This window comes from Rhinolophus sinicus, chromosome 1 (genome assembly GCF_057876585.1).
Source record: "Rhinolophus sinicus isolate RSI-liver-muscle chromosome 1, RSI-T2T, whole genome shotgun sequence".
Taxonomy (NCBI): domain Eukaryota; kingdom Metazoa; phylum Chordata; class Mammalia; order Chiroptera; family Rhinolophidae; genus Rhinolophus; species Rhinolophus sinicus.
This window is the reverse complement of record NC_142501.1, coordinates 152,657,816-152,675,246: the sequence shown is the minus strand read 5'-3', so window position 1 is coordinate 152,675,246 and position 17,431 is coordinate 152,657,816. Positions and strand designations below refer to the sequence as shown.

Sequence of the window (17,431 nt, the reverse complement as noted above, 5' to 3'; positions counted from 1 at the left end):
TCTTACCTTGAATAAAATTTTATATTTTATTATTAAATATCAAGGCTCCTCTTTTAATATCTTTCTTCTAACAAAGATAGTCTAGATAGTTTAAAAAAAAATGTTTAAACCTATGCACATATGCATGTTTATTATTGGTTTGTGAAAATCAGAGGAAATAGCTTCTCAAATACTGGTATAACTTGCAGTCACTGTTAAAGACATCAATTTTCAGTTATGTAGAAGGCATTAAATTGTGTATCATAGATTAGTATAAATATCTGTGAAGTAAGGCTTTATCAACAGTGTACAGTATGCATACAGCTGAAAGGTTGTCAGTGTGATCCGTTCCTGCTTTCATGGGCCCCTTTGTGGCAAACTTCTGTCACTAGCACTGTATGTATTCTACTCATTTATTAATTATGAATGGAATACTCAATATGGGAACTTATCAGAATTATAAATGCAATTATCTTCTTATGAATACTTTGTAAGTGAACATGAGAAAGACATAAACCAGCACATTTGGGGCATATTAGTTACTGTAGAAATCATTGCAGCAATGAACTGTGTCAGCAGTAAGGTAGTATGGATCCATAAAGTAATATCTTCGAGTAAGATGGTCAAGAAAGTGTTTATGCGTTGATGATGATACAAGGTAATTAGCTGTAAAATATAGCTCTAAATTTGTGTGAAAATTAGCAAATTAAAATTACTCTTAGATCTTCAATTAAGGCAGGAAATTTAATTAAAAATATTGAGATCTATAAAACTTATTTTGTTTTTATAAGAGATTCCAGGAAGCATTCACTTTGTTATATTTTGTGATAATTAAATTTCTAGTATTTTTATTTTGATTGGATATACTTTAAAAAAAAAATGGTTGTAATTAAATATGGTCAAAGAATCGTTGAGATTCTACTACTTATCAGGTATATATTAAAGAAACTTTTCTATTTAGTCTCATATCTTACCTTCTTCAATGGGGCCAAGTCAACTCGAGTATGTGAACTGGAGTCATTAGAGCTCGTATTCTTTGGAGGGTAAGTGATAGAGAATCTATGTCCCAGTGTTTGAACTTTGTATTTAGCCCAGCTAATGGATTTTGCCAAGAGAGAAATTTCAGATATCATTATATAATTTTAACATCCTATTTTATGTGAAAAGTAAAGGAACCAGTTAGAACAAGCCTCAACGTCACATGAAATAAATTGTGATTTTATTTACATGAATCACTGAAGTTTCTAAATGGTATGTTTTGACCATTTTATAAAATTCTACATATTCTGAGACCGCCACGGACTTGCCAGCTGTCACAGAGATACACCGATAAATGAAATTCACAGTGATTCAGGTAGCCCCCTTTTCCACTGGATTCAATTCTTTTCGCTGTGAAACCTTTCCTAGAGCTGCCAACTCTTAACAACATTTGACAGAATTAAGTTTAACCTTCTGTTTCTTTCCTTACCATTCTTCTGGTGGAAGTTATTATTGAGAGGAAAAGAATAGTGGCCAGAGCAAAAGGCTGGCAACATTTCAGGGTTGACATACCAAGTGTTCTTTGACTAAATTGCTTCTAGAGAAAGGAGGGAGAAATGACTCACACAAAAATTCTTATTCCCTCGCATGCCACTGAGTAAAGCAGTAAGAGTAAATCAAATGGCTCCTGGTATTTTCATTTATTCATTTTCTGTTCATTCATTCATTCATTCATTCATTCTTTTATTCTTACATACTTACACTCAATCAATGTGTATTTATGCAGTCTTCAGACATAATTATAAAAATATAAAATCAATTGACAGCAGGTTGCTTTGTCATGGAATGAATCCATTGGAACACACAGATATGTAAACTGACAATAAGATATAAATTAGGTACTATGAAAAATGTGTCACAGAGGAGTAGTCAAAACTGAAACCATGATGATAATGGTATCTCATTAAGTAGCTACACCTAAGCAATTTTAAGTCAACACTATAATTTATAATTTGCCTAAGTATATTCTGTGGAATGTTCAATGGAATCGTAATATGTATTATGAATAAAAGAATTATCTGGTAATACAAGTGTGGAAAATAGTATAATATATAAAACTAGATAGGATAATTTACTGTATAGCTTTACTATACAGGTATGTATACTGTACAAATTTACTTTACACATGGTGTATAGACTTCTTAAAGCTTTTAATTTTAATATATTAAAAAGAGACACATCAGGCAGAGCTCCAAAGTTGTCTTGCTAAAGAACACTTGTTTTCCATGAAATATTTACTGAAATTCTACTTGCATAGAAAATACTTTGAATGATGCTAATTTAGTAGCTACTTAAACTTTAATTTAAAGTTAGGAGAAAGAAAAATAACGTACAGAGTAGAATTTTGGGAATAAAAAAAATAATGGCTTTGCCTTGGGAAGAATATCAAAGAGTGGCTTCCTATTCCTCATTCATTAGATTCCCTAGAAAAGACTCTTTTCCCTTAAACTCTGTATTACATTCAACGACATCATGGTGTAATGAATTAAAGATGAGCTTTCAAGTCAGATATGTCTGAATTCCAATTTTTGTTGATGATGTTCATTAACTGTGTAGCAATTTCTCTTGGTTTTTCATCTGTCTTCTCCTTTTCTACTGTGTGTGTGTGTGTGTGTGTGTGTGTGTGTGTGTTATACAAGTTCATTACCTGTGTAGATTTGTGTATTCACCACCTCTACAATACCAAACAGAGACAACAGCACAAGGATCTCTCATATTGCCCTTTTATGACCACATTTAAATCTCTCCTCCTTTCCTGTCCCCCATCCCTAACCTCTGGTAACAACTAAGCTCTTCTCCACTTCTAATATTTTGTAATTTCAAAATATTATATACATGGAATCATATAGCATTTAACATTTTGAGATTTATTTTTCTCACTTAACATAATTCTTTGGAGATTTCAAATTGTTGCTTGTATCAACAGTTTATTTTTTTATACTGCTAAGTTGTATTCCATTTACAATTGTACCAGTTTGTTTAAGCATTTGCCCTATTGGGTGGATTCTGGTTTCAGGTATATTTAAAATAAAACTGCTGTGAACATGCACATATAGGTATTTGTGTGAACGGAAGTTTTCATTTACTTGGAATTAATACCTTAAGAGTGAAATTGCAGCATTGTATAGTAATTACATGTTTAGTTTTGTAAGAAACTGCCTGTTTTCTAGAGTACTGTACCATTTTACCTCCCCATCAGCAATGCATGATCAACTCAGTTTCTCCACATTTTCATTAGCATTTGGTGTTGTCACTACTAAAAATAATATGTCATTTCATACAGGTGGGTAGTGATATCTCATTGTGGTCCTAGTTTGAATTTCACTGATCGCTGATGACATGCAATATCTTTTCATACATTTGCATGCCACCTATATATCTTTTATAGTAACGTGTCTGTTAATGTCTTTTCTCCATTTTCTAATTGGATTATTTATTTTTCACTGGTGAGTTCTGAGTCACCTTCCTTTTTGAAGGTTAGTTTTGCTAGATATAGAATTGTTGACTTTTCTTTCAGCATTTTGAATATGTCATTTCGTGCTCTTCTGGCCTGCATTGCTTTAGCTGAGGAGGCAGCTATTATTACATTCTTGTTCTTCTTTACTTGATGAGTGATTTTACTCTTGCTGCTTTCTTTTTTTTTTTTTTTAATCTTGAGTTGTAGCAATGTTATTGTAATGTGTCTGCGCATGGGTCTTTGTGTGCATACTAATTGGGGTCAGTGGGCATTCTGGATTTGTACATCCTTCTTTTTCATCAAATTTGGGAAATTTTTTATATGTATTCAAATATTGTGCCTGTCATTTTTTTTCTCTCTTCTTTTGGGATTGTCATTACATATATGTTTATATGCTTTATTCCACAGGTCTCTAAGACTCAGTCCATTTTTTATGTAGTCTTTCTCTGTGTTCTTCTGATTGGATCCTTTTATTGATCTGTTCTCATGAATATAATACATTTTTCTTTTTCATTTATACTGTATTACCACATGATTATATGGGAGTAATGAAACATACTTTACAATATTTTATTTATTTTTAAAATATAGCAAAATGTTTTACTGTTTAAAAAATTTTTATTTTCCACTTATCATCTGTATTTGAAGTCTTTATATAAAGGAATTGATGTTAATTTTTGTATAGTGATATATATAGTATGAATATAACACATTTTGTTTATTCCTATTGATGGTCATATTAGTGGTTTTTAACATTTTGCTTTTAAAATGTTGGAGGTATCACCTTGGCATGCGTATCCTTAGTCACATGTGAAAACCCTGGTTTATTTTTTTTTAAATTTGCTATGTATTGCCAAATAGCTTCCCCAAATTGGCTACCAATATATGCTACCTCCAGCACGATAGAATAGTCCCTGTGCCCTATAGCCTTTCTAAAATGTGATTATAATCTGCCTATGTTTTTCATAATAAACATACATTTAAATGTAAAGAATTATCCTATGTTCAGTATAGCCAGCAAACATGGAATGGAAAAAATATTATCAAAGAGGTTGAGATGTTCAAAAGTCTACTGAGCCATCCTTTCTAAGGACTATTAGTTGTATAACAGAAAAACAAACAAACGAAAAACAACTATTAGTTGTATACCAAACAGAACAATAAAGAAAAGTCAAGGACATTACCTCTTGTCATTATGGATATATCCTTTATCATATCAAGAGTCCTATTTGCTAACCTACAAATAGATATGGAAATATGAAAAAATTTCTAAGATTCATTAGGCTAAAAAATTCTATATTTCTGTGTTGTAACTAGACTTACCTGTTATCTGTAGTTGCTCTATTTATGTTTCCTATTACTATAATATGTTGGTGAAAGGGATTGTATTGATAAGTAGAGAAAAAGGCAGTTAATAACTTGTTTTAATTTTAATGTTAACATCACACTACAAAATTATTTTTTATTATTCCCACTTGTTGTTACTAACCTAAGCAAAATGATTAAGGGACAATACGGGAAGATAAGGGGAAAATATATGTAGAAGACCCAAGTAGGAAGGATAAATGTGAGATATTTTCTTTCCTACTGCTATAATTCCACTAATGCCATAAAGATTTTACATTTTCCTAGAATTCTAGCATTCTTAGGAAAATCCACTTTCACAGTAATTCTCAAATTGAAAAGTTAAGTAATAAAATACAATAAAATATTTAAGTTGAGTTAATCAAAAATTTGTATGAATATTAGTCAATCACTGTCTTCAATTAATGTACCTTGTAAAATTCTAGTCTGATGTAGGTCAAAATTAAACTTGCATTAAACTAATGATCAAAAACATGTAAAAATGAAAATGAAAATGTGGAATTGTCATTTTAGAACCATCACTAAACATTTTTAACCTTCCATATTAACTGTTTAGTAAGACATGTATACTTTTTCTTTTTACTGAGGTTCTTTTTGTTGAGATCAGAAAAGCTGAAAATGAAGGATGGGGAATTTACAATGGACCTATGGCCGTTCCTTCTTTCACTTCCATCTTAAAGAGAGAAGCACTGGGATTCAGAAAAAACAAAGCTGTTCTTTACGGAAAGTCCAGCTTCTGACTGGAAAACACACTGACTGTAGATGGTCTCCATTTCAATAGAATTTCATTAATATAGCTATGACAAGTGGGTGCAGTGCACTTTAGTCTATATTATGGCAATATAATCACTGGAACATGCATAAGCTCAAAGCCCTAATGTAGCTATTTCTCAACAAAAAAATGAAATGGAAATTCATGTTGAATAGCCACTGATTACAACATGATTAATGTGAGTTGAATTGATTTATGGGTAGTGTTGTTTAAGCTTACACCAGAAGTATAATGTGATCTATTGAAAAATAGGAGGGCAGAATAAACACCAAAGAGTACAGAAAATATTATATTTTCTGGCATGTGTTATAGGCTGGATAAATAATCCAGACTTGCAAATGAGTTACTAATTTTTTTTGTTGTTTTTACCAGAATATCAAGGGTAGAGTATCTATTTTCCCTGAAACATTAAGCACACCAGAAATTAATCTACTTTATTTTCATTAAATTGAATCCCAATTGAACCCAAAACTTTCATATAGTTTTGCAAAAAAAGCTTTCCCACAGAATTTATAGCTGTCCATAATAGGCCAGTATTTATATTAAGAGAATAATAATGTCACTTCAAAATTTTTAGTGTCATTGAGAATATATACATTTAAATAACACTGGGAGAACCATCTCTAACATCTCACAATGACTGTCATGAAGGAATTTTTCATAGAGTGTGTATCTGTTTTTGTTAACTGTGAAATCCTGAAACAGCAAAAACATATGACTTCTTAGATCTTAAACTCATTCATGGTAAATGTGTACTTCTGCTTAAGTAAATATATAATTGAGATCAAATAATCTTAGAAAGACAAACTCAGACTATGTAAACTTTTGTTAATAGTACATAAAAGATTATATTACTACAGTTTTACATATTATCAAACGGACTAATGATCTCTTGATATTATGTGATGAAATATACAGTGGTAAGCTACTACAGCTTAAGCATGGAATATAACAATAATGGAATATATAGTGTAATAATAATGGAACTAAACTAGATCAGTAATTTATAAATCTATTTGTTTTTAGCTGCTTTTTAAAAACTATAATTCATAGCATAAAATCACTGACAAATTAGATAACATGTTCCATTAGATAACATATTTAATGGACTTGCTTTTGGTAAAATGCTAAGGAGATCATTTAAGATTTTTGTTTAGTTTATTAATTTAATTTTAGGTATACATACCCCCTTAGTCATTCTACCTTTTAAAAGTATGATTGACGACTTGATAATTTTAAATTTGTTTTCCTAAGTAAATTTTTCAAAGAAAAAAGTCAGATTTTGAAAGTTGGCAGTATCCATGATGTGTCATTTTATATAATGTGAAACTATTTAATATAGATTTTCTTGAAAGTGGAATAACAAATACATAAGCAATCATGATATGTACTTTTGTTTTAGCTTCTGTTCATCATAGTAATTTACTAAGAAATACCTTTTTTGCTTAAATCATAAACTTCTCTACTTGTGAATATTTTATCTGCTCTGGTGCTTTTGATTTTTCCCATCTCCGATTTGTTTCTTTTGCATTGTACAAAGTTTTAAAAGAAAAAAAGCACACAAAACTATGGTTTTATCCAGGAGGAAAACATACCTTCTTTGTCAATCATATGTAGAGTTGTATACAGATGCTCAATTGTCTATGGATTTAATCCCTGTTTAAACATATAAACTTGAAAGTTTTAATCTGTGTTTTCTCAAGTGATTTTGTTTCATGAGTTGAATTTGAGCCCATAAATATTTGTGCTAGTCTATGGGCTGTAAAGAAATTAACTTCAGCTTTATTTTATACACAGAAAATTAATTGAGTCACTTCTGACAATATTGCTACATCATACTTACTGAATTTTAAAGATGTTTTAAACAACTCTAACTCCTACTTGATGCAGTCTTTTTTCTACTAATGTATTATTGAGGTGATGTAACAAGATTGTTGATTTGAGTGATTTTTGCTGAAAGTTGATACATTTTGTCATATTCATTTTACTGAAGAATCATAGATTAAATTAGAGATACTGTATTTCTTAAACAGAAACTCTATACTACATATTTTAGTCTTTTAAAACCATGTTGTCCTTGTGGTTGTGCATAAAAACCGAGGTGCTTCTGTTGCTCAGTGGACAGTGTATGTGGTCTTGATCCAAAAGTCAAGAAACTTATAAAGGAAAGATGGGCTCTGATAATTATAAAAAAACAAAGGCCCACAATATTATTTTTTGAAAACATAAATACCTACTTTATAAAAATATTTTTCTCTTATGTTGATTAAAATCACCTCATTTACCACTATATTTTATGTAGTATAATTTTAACCCTCCAAAAGGAGAAAACATTTTTAATGTCAGAGAGTTCTGAAGATAGGCATTGGTTTAGCACTAATTAGTATGTCAGTAGCTCTGGGTCTCAGTTTACTCATCTGCAAAATGTTATGGTCGTGCTCTGCATGATTATGTCATACACATAGTGTGTAATGAGAAAATTAATCTTCTCATATGTGGGTTGATTATCTGTAGCTCTAACTATTTTTACTGTACTATGTTTCCTTTGAGGTTTTCACACATTGCAGGATCAACTTTGAATTACAACAAATGTCTTTTAAAGCATTATGATCTAAGATGAAGTTTGCTCTTCTTTTTGAACCCCATTTTTAAAACATTTTGGCATCCACTGGATAAGCAGGCAGACTAGGGACACATACTTGTACCCAACATGCACTGGTCTTAATAACAAAGTATTTCTCTCTAATGAGGAATGGCTTCTAGTGGACAGCAACACATCAAAGGTAATAACACAGACAGGAAAACAAAAACAAAAACTGAAAAAGACCTGTCCCGATAATAATAGTATTCCTTACCTTTCCTGCAATTAGTCATGCTCCTAAGTCACTTACTCTTGAGGAATTTCTGGACCAGTTTCTCTCAGACGAAATTACTGGATTGAATATATTAGGTACTGGTAGACTTCTGCTCACACACATAGACCAATGAGCTCAACTGTACATTCAACAGGGAGGAAAACATGATTTTTTGTAAGCATAGTAAGTCTTATAAAATGTTATGGGGAAGAATATTAGTAATCATTTATTTGAGGAAAATAGTAAAATAAGCAATTCATTTAGGTTCTTACTTGAGTATATTTTACCTAATTTTAATCAGTAATGTGAAATAGGGAAAAAATCATGAAATGATGAACTGAAAATCTGATATTAAAAAGTTAAACTACTATAATAATTTAGACAGTGATAAGAAAAACAAAAGATCTTCGGTACGTTGAAGTTTCTGATTTTTTTATATTGTATTTCATCTGATTTTTGCAATGACGGAATGTCCAGCAATTCTAGACTTTAGGTAAACATTTATGATGTAGCAATTGGAATGTGTTGCTCACTGGTTCAAATGAGGAAAGTGCCTGACTCCCAAATTTGAGCACATAGTCAAATATCCCAGGCACTTGCTAAGATTATGGATAGATACTTCTCTTTTAATAACAGCAGTTAATTAATAATTTGAGATCAGAATATCTTCAGTGATAAACATACTACACAAACACTCATGCACGTACACACACACACACACACACACACACTCTCTCACACACTCTGAATACCAAAATAAGTGATATCTAACAATACTTGGAATAAAATGGGAAGTCTAGAATTCATTTTTTGGGGGAGCAATTCAAAAGGAATTATACAACATATTGTGTTATTAAAGGATAATGGACAGTTACTCCTGTATTCAAAGAAGAATTTATGTGGTGAACAAAGTCTTCCTATAAAGGTATGCTTGGGCATATCAGAGTAAAGCTGGAAGGAGTTGATGCCTAGCCATATTTTAACATCACTCTTATCAAAGAAAATTACTAAGATAGTTCTAATATTATTTGATTCAAGTAGGAAATATGGTATACTGCCACTAACTGATATGCTATATCCTGGGCTTTTAATCTGTAGGGTATAGTGAAGAAGGCTAGTAAGTGAAAAATAAAAATAATATTTTAAAACATATCATGCTCAGAATATTATATATCTAAACTAAGCTGTAAGTTATAATTGTTAAAATGTAATGCTAATGAAAAAATAGTTCCATAGGTTAATATGTAAAACTACATTCAAAATAATTACATGAATTATTGGAATAAGAAAATATCTTAAATGCCTCGAGCTACATACTGAAGAATAATTTAAAAAATACTAATTTATAACTTTCCTTTTTATATATATTTGTAAAATTCAAACAATTGCAGAGAACAAAAATTTTTTTGGTTAAATTAAAAAAAGACAAATCATATCATTTATTTATCATGTTTGAATGATTTCAAACTTCAAATTAGTGCATCTCTGGTGAGGAGGGTTGTGTATATGCTTGATATGAATTAATTCGGTATACATATTTACTGAGTGCTCTCCTTTGTTTCTTGTGTTGTCAGACTTGGAGATACAGTAGATAAAAATACAATCACTTCTCTACCCTCATATCTGTGTTTCAGAGTATAGGATATATAGAGGAAGATATGAGAGAGAGAGAGAGAGAGAGAGAGAGAGAGAGAGAGAGAGAGAGAGAGAGAGAGAGAGAGAGAGAGAGAGAATCATTTATGGTTACATGATGTCTGAAAAAAAAAGTGAATTTAATTTCAACAGAGTGGGATAGCAATCGGTGCAGTGAATCAAGGAATCCTACACACAAATGCACACATCAGGGATAGAAATGTGCTGACCAGAAGTCAGAAGGGCTGCTCAGATGGTCAGGCTGGCCCTATATGAGGTTGAGAAAATTCTTTCCTTTGTCTTACCTTCAATTTCCTCATTTCAAAAATGAATAGTAGGACCAGGTCTTTTAAGGCCCCTTCTGATGTTTTATATTAGATATTAGATGATGGGATGGAGAGATTTAGTTTTCACTCCAGATTATGTGGCCAGTGTGCCAGTGGTTGGGTCTCCATTTATACATCTAGATATTATACGAGCTGGGACTAAAACTAGTGCTTTAGGCTGATAATCGTTCCTCTGTACAAGACCAATGAAGTATTTCTATTCAGGCCTCTACTACAAAGTTTCTTACCACTGTTCTTTAACTTTAATATGTTGATCTCTGTGTAGAAACAAGATACATAGAAACACAATAGAGGGAACAGAATTAGATAATAGGCACCCCGATAACTTGTAAGGTCAAAATGGACTGTGCTCAGTTAATGATTCTTTGTGTATTTGGGGATGTAACATAAGGGGAGATTCTAGTCTAGGCATAGACAGTATGTTCTGAATCAGTATTTTTAAGATGTGAAGGCAAAAAAAGTGATGTATAGGCTAGGATATTAGAAATGAGAGTGATGCTGACAAACTACGAGACAATAGGAGCTTGGGGTGAGAAACCTTAGAGGACAGTGAAAGACAGGCAGGGAGGAAATAGTTCTCAGTGGCTTGGGTAGGAAAAGTTGCTAACTCCATGGTACACATATGGATATGAAAATAAGTCCTTTTTCATTTTCACTTCTCTGATAAATGTGGCTGACTTGTGATGCCTGACCAGGCATGGGATTAGGATGCAAATGACTTGGACTTTTCAGTGCCCAGTGGGAAAAGGAGTAAGCCTAAGCATCTGTAACAGAAATCAAGCTAGCCCAAACTGACTGTGTAACCAGTCTTAAATCTGAAAGCAAAGACATAGGAATAACAATAATAATGAGGAAACAAATACAGAGAAATCTGAGCTCACAGCCGGGGCCTTGTGGAGTGGCTGGACCTGAAGAACAGAGCGGCAGCACCCTATTGCATTCGATGACCACACCTCCAAAATGCCGGGGCACCTCACTTATAGTAATCAAAGGATCAGCAAATAGTTTTATTAAACCATGGATTTTAGGAAATGCTACAAAATTGAACCAAAAGTATTGTGTTTTCTACCTGTGCCCTTCATTATGTTACTGTCATCCCCTTGATATGACATTTGCAAACGTGTCTAGGAATATACCTGCTGTACTTGTACATTCTTGATGAGTGTTACTTTCTCCTTTTATTTCTTCTTCATAGGTAAAATTTTTGCTGAGGATAGCAAGGTGTCCTTTTTGTATTAAAAGGGAAGAAAACTTGGAAGAACTCAATGTTTTATTTCAGCCCATCTAAAATAAATGAAATATTTTGTCCATTTCTTAGCATATTTGTCTAAATAAGAGCGGATATTTATGGAAAATGTGTATATATTACCTATTTGATTCTTGGAATGACATGTCAATAATTATTTAAATTAAAGTATTTCTATTCATTCATTAGGAATAAAAAATGTGAGTCTTTATTTATATTTCGGACACTTGTAAAAGAAAACAAATACAACCCCACCATGATAAATTCTAATATCAAAGAAAATTACAGTTTTTCTCTTCTTAATTGAGAATATTCAGAGAAGCAAGATGCTTACACACATACTTTGAAATTATCACCTGAAGCAGCAACTATTAAGCTGTCTTGTCAAGTGCTGCTTAGCTTGCATTTTTAATAATATTTGTGATATCTCGGACTTTGTACAGACAGAGACTGTGAATTGCTTTCCTTAAAATCTTGGAAGATGCTGCTATTTCAGTTCTTTTTACTTGCCCAATTCATTTTACTTGCTACCAGAGTCCTATTAGAATATATGATGCAGAAATAAGACTTCTATAAATGAATTAAGGCCAAGGGTTTAAAATCTGTTTGTGTTTTGTATTAGAAGACTATTATAAAATTAAATCTAAAACAGAAAATATAGCATTTTTATTTTTGTTTTTCATAGAAGAGCTTTTAGGATGCTATTTTCCCTTTTACTAATTCAAAGATATTATATTTAATTTTATTGCAGTTGAGTTGATTTTTTTATTGTTTTCATTTGGTTTGTTGAGGTGCTCTTTTGCATAAAATTAATCATGACATTCAGTAACCATTTATAATAAAGAGATTGATACCTGGATCACTTCGGAAAGGAAATGTAAGTAGTTCAATAATAGAGTGCTAAAATACAAGGTGGGTTTAGAAAATCAGAAGCTAAGTAGAGTTTATATACATTTTGAGAGAGTACAAAAGTGAGCCTTAGAAAAAACTAAGGCTTCCTATAACAACACAATATGAAACGTGTTAGGGAAAATAAATCTTGATGTCTTTCTCCTATGAATTTAAGAAACTCAGCAGTTTTCTCTCATTACAACCTTTTATTTATATCTGTCCAATGGCAGCTAGAATTTTCAGCAGGGTCTGAGGTATATGATTTATGTGAATCTTCTGTGACTTCACATTTTTCATATTTTTGCCAGTTGAACAGAATCAAGAAATAATGATTTATTTAATTTTATATCTAAAGAAATGTGGTTCTATGAAGTTTATTTATTATCTATATTAATGTCTGAAATCACATTCTCGGTTTATTGAAAGTCAGTATGATTTCATTGCTGAATGTGTTTCACAGACATTTTTAAAGACTTAGAACAAAGTTATATGTAGTTTTGTATGCACAGATACTATACAGGTTTAAGAAATTTCTTAAGTTATAATAACATCCTTATGAAGAAAAAATTTGGTTCTGTACTGTTCAAACAGTGGTAATGGTTCATTGAGATTCTCAAAAGTGGAATATTTTACTAGAAAAGAGATTAGCTTAGATTTCTTATTTGACCACATAATGTTTGGGAACCTATATAAATTATATAGGTTATATAATTATATATAATTATAATCTTGTTGCATAGCTCTTTCTCCCAATACTATATATCATGGGTAGAGAAATCTCTGCATCTGGATTAATTTTCCTTGACTATTTTTTCTGGTTATTTTCTAATTAAAAAAAGATATATATTTTTTCTATTTTATATTATACAGTGGGAAGAGATTGGTGAAGTTGATGAAAATTATGCCCCTATCCACACATACCAAGTATGCAAAGTTATGGAACAGAATCAGAATAACTGGCTTCTGACCAGTTGGATCTCCAATGAAGGTGCTTCCAGAATCTTCATAGAACTTAAGTTTACTCTGCGGGACTGCAACAGTCTTCCTGGAGGACTTGGGACCTGTAAGGAAACTTTTAACATGTATTACTTTGAGTCCGATGATGAGAATGGGAGAAATATCAAGGAAAACCAGTACATCAAAATTGATACCATTGCCGCTGATGAAAGCTTTACAGAACTTGATCTTGGTGACCGTGTCATGAAACTGAATACAGAGGTCAGAGACGTAGGACCTCTAAGCAAAAAGGGATTTTATCTTGCCTTTCAAGATCTGGGTGCTTGCATTGCTCTGGTTTCTGTGCGTGTGTACTATAAAAAATGTCCTTCTGTGGTGCGACATTTGGCTGTCTTCCCTGACACAATTACTGGAGCTGATTCTTCACAGTTACTTGAAGTGTCAGGCTCCTGTGTCAACCATTCTGTGACAGATGAACCACCCAAAATGCACTGTAGCGCTGAAGGGGAGTGGCTGGTGCCCATCGGGAAATGCATGTGCAAGGCAGGATATGAAGAGAAAAATGGAACCTGTCAAGGTAAGGGTGTGCGTGAGTATCTGCGGGTGTTGTCTGCGTCTGTTGGATCATGTATATGTATTTTCTCAAATGATTATGAGCAAGTGACCTTTTACTTTGCTAATTTATGGAGATTTTTTATTTTCAAGTTTGATTTCTCTCTTCTCAGAATTTTAAATTTTCTGGCAACGTTCACAGATTTAATGTTTTAGCGTCTATACATAGTTAATACGCAGAGAGTGTCTTGCAGTATAATATTTCATATGCATTTTTACTTTCAGAAGTTTTATTTTTGAACAACTCAAACCGTGGGATTATTTCCTTGTCTGTAACTTTCTTTGTATGATAATTATCTGCTACTCTACTGCTATTTTCTCTTGATGAAGAGAAAAATAGTACTTTGCTTGCTATATAAAATTCAAATGCAAATCTTAGACGAGACTTGTTTTGGCTTGCTTTTAACTGCCCATTAAAAATTCTTCAGAAATAAGTTCAACCATATGAACTCCATAGGAAAACATTTGCAAGGTGGAAGGACTCAGTTTACTGTGTTATTTAGATATAATTGCTGGTACATGCTTGCTTTTAAAAATTTACAGGTCATTTTTAAATGTGTAATAAGTAGTGCCCAAGAAAATAACTGCTTGCAAATAGAGCCAATACAAAAAGGTCATTTCAAAGCAATTTGCACTTGAAGATTTTTTTTTCTGTTTTTTCTTTTAAATTGAAACTTGATCATGCATGCTTCCCTCTTCATTTGAAAATACCTCATTTTTCCCTCAGTGTGGTGAGTTACCCTTTTAAATTGGATATTTAGCAATGGCTTTTTGGAACAGGATTGTACTTCATGTCAAAGTGAAGAACAGCTTATGAGGAAGCAGTGGTTTTTCCTTAAAAAGAAATCATTCATCCTTATGGCCTGAACGTGTTTTCGCCAAGATGTTAACATACTAAATAGGTATTGAGAGTTAATGTGTATTAACTAAGGAGAAAATCAAATTCTGAAGCGTCCCTTAACCCTACCTGGTAGCTTCAGGTGTATGTCCCCCTCCCCCCACAAATCCACTATAGAATGTGAATCAAACTTGGTCAGGTTTGTGTAGGCCAGAATGTAGATTGATTAAAAATCCAGGGAAACAAAAACTAGGGAAATTACCTGTAAATCATAGTGACTTTGCTTAATTATTTCTCTCTGGAAACATATTGCACCATATTTAAACTTTTTACAGCATCAGCTCATATGTATTTTGTCTATGGAAATTAAGTGTATGGTTGTTTTTCCGTGTAATCTATAATTCTCTCCACACACACATTTTATTAAAAGAAAATTATGTTTCAGAAATGCTCTTAACTTTGCCAGGGAAATTAATCAGATTTCATTCAGTATTGGACTTAAAGGGAAGTTCTAACTAACCTTAACAATTTTTTTTTTTTTTGAGCAGTCTTCTTTTTCTGAGGTGAGGATATATATATATATAAAATTGTGGAATCAGAAGTGGGAACTAAATATAGTCCGTTGAATATATTTCATTCTTTCGCCAAAATATTTACAGTATAGATCTTACTACTTCTAAAAAAAAAGTTGTTTTGTAGCATTATAAAGCAACATGCTCTATTTGATTATTTGTTTATATCAATTTAGAAACTATGTGGCCACTTTAGTTCAGAACACAAGGGATTTTGTCTTCATTCATATTGCAGTGGGTATAAAAGACCTCTGCAATTTAGAGGTTAATTTTTGGTTGTTGCTGGGATTAAAGTATTCTGCAGCTGCTTATTATGAAAATATCTTGGGGAAGTAGTGTTTTGACAGAATGTTTCTTAGTGTGGGCATTTAATGCATATTTTTCTCTTTTCATTCTTTTAACAATTGAGGAGTAGAGACCTAACTGGGAGACAGAAGGGTGAGTTGCAGAGATTGCATTGTAGAAAGCTTCATGAAACTGGACTCTGTCTTAATTAATTCGTTTATTACCCCACACTAATAGTAAGAACAAAGACTATGGGTCATGAATGCTGTGAACTAACTACACAGCCCCAGAGGGTGTTCTATACAGTGTAGTCTGTATGAATAGTGTTTCTTGTTGTTTTCCAATGTTCAAATGGTATGTGGGCACTCTATAAGGAATTTCAAATGTTTCTTCTGTAGATGAATATATAAATGTTGAGGGTTTGTTTTGGAGAATAAAACCATCATAGATATTCCCTAGGTATTTATATCTATACATGGTAAGTATATGCAAGTAAGTGTGTGTGTGTGTGTGTGTGTGTGTGTGTGTGTGTGTGTCTTATAAAACTCCACCATAACTCTATGTCATCTTAACATGCTATCCCCCAACTTTAAGGGGGGGAATCTCAATGTTTTGGAACTATATTTGATAGGCCAGAAATCTAAGAAGCATTCTTAACATTTCCTTTCTACTCACTACCTGGTTTCAATCCGTCACATAGTGTTTATAGAAATCACCACCCAACTATGTCTTAAAATTATCCACATCTCTTTTTTCTTTTGCTTTAATCAATAAGCATATCCTATTAGAACTTTATTTTCAAACATAATGGATGACTTTATATAAAGTTTTGATTTTTAAGCCATGTGAATGTATCGCCTCTACAAAATTACAGATCTGGTTCTTTCACACAGATATTCTCAGCCCCCACCTACCCCCACACACACACTTTAAATACTTCAATGGTTATTTTAAGATAAAGTTTTTATAGTAGCTTAAGATCCTACATGGTTTTACCCCTATTATCTCTCCAGACACATCTTAAACTGTTTCCTCCCCTGTCCTATGCATTAGCCACACTGGCTTTCTTTCAAAGGCAATTGACTCACTTTCACTCTCTCTTCTCTATGATTCTGTTGCCTTGCCTTAAACATTTTTCTACCTCCTTTACACCTGGTTAATTCACACTGATCGGTCAGATCTGTGCTCCAACAACACATCTTCAGGGAGGCTGCCCCTGACTCTCCAAAATAAATCAGGCCTGTCTGTCATTCACTCATATCTGTCATAAAAAGCATTTAGAGTTATGATTTTGCAGTTATTTGTTATTTGATTAATGATTCTACCACTCCCATTAGACTACATACTCCTTCAAGGCAGGGGTGGTGTATGTTGCCTTAAGGAATGATAAAGAAATCAAAAGGCAGGTAGTAGGGACAATGAATCCAAAAGAGAAGAAATAGAATGGGCAAAGGTATAAAATAATAATTGTGTTTTTAAATTATTGATTTATTTTACCTTTGTATTTACCAGTATAAAATATCCTTGGTCAGAAAATTGACAAATAATGTTTTTTATTCTAATTTAATTTTTTTTCATGGAGAT

The 17,431-nt window shown here is 32.3% G+C and overlaps 1 protein-coding gene across 13 annotated transcripts in view; it reads left to right on the top strand.

Annotated features, from left to right (window-relative positions):
* The window catches only part of EPHA5 (EPH receptor A5), a 341,137-nt gene that overhangs the window by 54,259 nt on the left and 269,447 nt on the right, over positions 1–17,431 (top strand). For all 13 annotated transcript variants that reach the window (XM_074324488.2, XM_019748170.3, XM_019748164.3 and 10 more), the window contains exon 3: positions 13,454–14,117. In XM_074324488.2, the coding sequence (XP_074180589.2) occupies positions 13,454–14,117 (664 nt within the window). The remainder of the gene's footprint in view (positions 1–13,453; positions 14,118–17,431) is intronic.